Source organism: Rhinolophus ferrumequinum, chromosome 10 (assembly GCF_004115265.2).
Source record: "Rhinolophus ferrumequinum isolate MPI-CBG mRhiFer1 chromosome 10, mRhiFer1_v1.p, whole genome shotgun sequence".
Lineage (NCBI taxonomy): Eukaryota > Metazoa > Chordata > Mammalia > Chiroptera > Rhinolophidae > Rhinolophus > Rhinolophus ferrumequinum.
In genome coordinates, this window is record NC_046293.1 from 54554645 (window position 1) to 54558619 (window position 3975).

Genomic DNA, 3975 nt, shown 5'->3' on the forward strand with positions numbered 1-3975 from the left:
GAAGATTCTCTTCTGAGTCATCGAGGAGGTGATTCAGTCAGTGACCATTGTTGGTGTTCCTCTGAAAGGTAGTGTGTGTGTGTGTGTGTGTGTGTGTGTGTGTGTGTAAGAGAGAGAGAGAGAGAGAGAGAGAGAGAGAGAGAATCATTACGTTTGTGTTTATGTGTATGTGTGGTGTCCAATGGTAGAAGTGGGGGGTGCAGTAGATGGTGAATATAAACGTTCCTCTCCTTTGATAGTCAACTGTGGTTGGGGTCTTTTTCTTAGTTTAATATAAGATTACTAATATCCAATGATCAAAGACGCTGTGCGTATGACTTAGGTGGGCTGGGATAATAAATTAAGAATCTCTTTTATTGAAGGCCTTTTCTATTATAAGATTCAGAATTATTTCCTGAAGGATTGTGCATTTTACTCCCAGAGGTGGGTTAGTAAAATATGTCTCTTTCAACCTGACATCTTTCTGCTTCATCTCAAGAGACAGACAATTCACCACCTTATTACAGTGACCACTTACCTAAAAAGCTGCATAAAGTTTTTTTACCTATTGAGTCCCCTATTTTTCCTGGTAACCTGTATTTTTAAAATGTGGGTGAAAGAGGAGACATTTTTTTAAAGTATAAGAGAGGATTCTTAAAGAAAGGCATGAATATAGACATAAATAGATACAGTATTTGATAAGATACTGTTTTGTGTCTAATTTTGGGCTCTGTTCCTTGTTTTTGATCATTTTTCAATCTTTCCTATTAGTTCTCAGCAGAAAGAAGGTAAAGACTGAAATAACAAAGTAAGCAGTTTCTCAAGATCTGTCTATGGAAATTAAAACGTAGGTTAGCTTAGAGAATTGAGGATGTTTCGTGGTAGAGAGTCAAGGAAAAGGGGCAGAGAATATTATTGTCTTCCTTTCTCAGACTTAACATAATACAGTATTGAGGGCATGAGGAAAGAACAAAGCTGGCAGCCATTAAATGGATTTAACAAATTTATATGTAATTTAACCTTCAACTATCTCTAATATGTAGATTCTATTATGCACCCCATTTTACATGAGGAAATTACAATGCAGAGATATTATGTAACTTGCCCAAAGCTACATAGGTAAAAATAGAATTAGAAAGTTCAGTAGGACTCCTGAGCTTATTTTCTTAACTCTTAAGTTAACAATGAATTATTTTTACTCACATTTTCTCTCTTATTTTATGAGGTAGCAATTCCCTAGTCGTAGATACTCAAACACTAGAGGTCACTATTCACTTCTACCTCATTCTCATTTGATCAACATCAATCAATATTCAGTTTACCTGCCATTAAAGATCCTCACTATCTCTAATAAGACTGCTTTTGTTAAAGCCACCATAATCTCTTGGATGACCACACAATTTCTGTGACTACCACATTCCCCCTGTGAATATTTATCTTCCACAAAGTTACCAGTGTGATTTTTGTAAAATGCCAATTGGAAAACAATACTAGCTTTCTTAAAGATCCCCAATGCTTATCCCTTGTCTACAGAATAAAGGTAATGTCCTTTGCTTGTAATACAGATCTGCATGATTTCATGAATTTTTTCATCTCTCACTTCCTGTCTTGTGCATTAAAAATCACTTATTAATCATATAGTTATTTATTTTCCTTTGTGAAGAAACCTATTTCATCTTTCTCAATTCTATCTATTTAAAAAAATGTTTAGGAAGTTTTCCCTGACCATTAAGACCACTCACCTCTACAGACTGTAATGCTTTTGTATTTTCTATATATGCCTTTTTTACTGAGTTTACCATATGGCACTTTAGTTCTTTATTCAGCTATTTCTACCTCATTTGACTGTGAGCTTAAGTACAGAAATTATTTATACCTAGGGATTTTCATTTATACCTAGGGTAAAGAGTGCATCAAAATTCAATAAATATCAATTTGATCAATTCTCACAAAGGCGTATATAACAAAAAATGAATTATCTTTACTTTTGGTTTATTTTTATTACAGTGTTTTTGTGAAAAGGGAGAATTTTCAAGAATAATTTATCCAAGCCAGAGAAACCATGAAATAAGTGTCACTCATTTAGCCCCTGCACATTAAAGAGTGACTCACATGTTGCCCTTAGGACTCTGCCCTGCAGAGTATATGATTTTCTCACTTAGCACTCAAAAAGATTTTTTTTCAGTAAATGATATTTTGTTTTGTCTACTTATTATATCAGATATTGTTACCTCTACCAATTATATACATATCTGCACAACATATGTTACTGAATCAAGAGAAACAGTACATCACAAACAACATTGAGAGAGCCAGCAGCAAACCTGGAATATATTTTCCCTAAAAGCAATGACATGGCAATCATTATCTTCACCCAAAATGAAGATGAAGTGTGAAGAAAGCCATTGCATTCCAAAATCAACACCCAGACAAAATATAGTCCATATATATTCTTCAGCTCTAAGTACAAGGAATTCTAATAAATAAACTCTCTAAAATTAAATATTTCGAAGCTCAGTGCGTACATTCTTTGGGTCAATGCTTTCCCAAATCATCATAATGTCTGGGCTTTTTAGTTATATCCCTTTTGAAATAGAATTAAATAAAAAATCTCCCCCCACCCCAGGATCTTCCTCAGAGCTTCTTTGACATTATTGTTTCTCAGAGAATAAATTTAAGGATTCAACATGGGAGTGACTAGGGTATAACACAAGGAGGCCACTTTTCTCAGCTCAGGAAATCTGTCAGGGATGAAATACATAAAAATAATGGCACCATACAGTACACTCATGACTCCTAGGAGAGAGCTGCAAGTGGAGAAGGCTTTCTTACATCCTTCAGTGGAGTGGATCTTTAGAACTGAGCACAGAATATACATATAGGACACAATAATGACAGTTATAGTAGGAATAATAATGCTGCATAAGAAAAAAGAAACGATCTTATGAATGTGGAGATCAGAACAAGAAATCCTCTGAAGTGGACTGTCATCACAGTAAAAGTGGTCAATGGCCCGAGAAGAACAAAAGGATAAAGTAAATGTCATGCTGGTCAGAAGAACTGAGCTGATGCAGCCACAAAAATAGGAACCAGCCACCAACTGAGTGCAGAGATGTGTTGACATCTGGACAGAGTGGAGGAGTGGGTTGCAGGTGGCAATGAAGTGGTCATAAGCCATGGCTGCCATGAGAAATCCCTTGGTCACAATGAAGACGGCAAAGAGCAAGAACTGAGTCACACAGCCTGCAAAGGAGATGGACTTGCTCTCAGACCAGAAGTTGATCATGGCCTTGGGTGCGATAACAGATGAGAAGAGATCAATGAAGGCGAGATTGCCTAGGAAGAAATACATTGGTGTGTTCAGCTGGGGATCAGTCATAATAATGGCCATCATCCTAACATTCCCTAGAAAGACCATGGCATATATAAGTAGAACTAGCAGGAAGAGGAGACTGTGAAGCTCTGGGTGGACCTGGAAGCCTACAAGAATGAAGTCAGTCACTTCTGCGTGATTGCTTGTTCCCCTGTCACCCATGGCAGAAAACTGCTGAGAAGCACAAGGCAAAATGAATGAAAGCTTGGCTTTTATTCTAGTGACATATGTGTAAATACTCTTTTATATGTAGAAATAAATTATTTACAGCTTCATTAAATATTGCATGTAAAAATTTTTAATGTCATGAAGAATTGAGAATTTGGCTTATATAACACTTAGACTTCTGAGACTTAATCTCCACATATTTGTGTTTTTTCCTTCTTTCTTTTTGCAGTTGATATCCAATTTTAAAGACTTGAGATCAGAGAATATGCTTGGTATGATTTCAATCTTCTTAAATTTGCTGAGGCTACTTTTATGTCCCAATATATGATCTATCCTTGAGAATGTTCCATGTACACTAGAAAAAAATGTATAGTTTGATGTTCTAGGATGAAGTGCTCTATATATGTCAATTATGTCCATTTCATTTAATGTGTCATTTAGGGCTGACATTTCTT

At 35.8% G+C, this 3975-nt stretch overlaps 1 protein-coding gene across 1 annotated transcript; it reads right to left on the minus strand.

Moving 5' to 3' along the window:
• Positions 1-2653: 2653 nt before the first annotated feature.
• LOC117029150 (olfactory receptor 9K2-like) lies at positions 2654-3514 on the minus strand. The gene has a single exon (XM_033118195.1). It carries the CDS (start codon positions 3512-3514, stop codon positions 2654-2656), a length of 861 nt encoding a protein of 286 aa, XP_032974086.1.
• Positions 3515-3975: the final 461 nt, after the last annotated feature.

What these genes read in the sequence shown, in the direction of transcription:
- LOC117029150 (XM_033118195.1), bottom strand. Translation starts at nt 3,514, where the DNA reads ATGGGTGACAGGGGAACAAGCAATCACGCAGAAGTGACTGACTTCATT.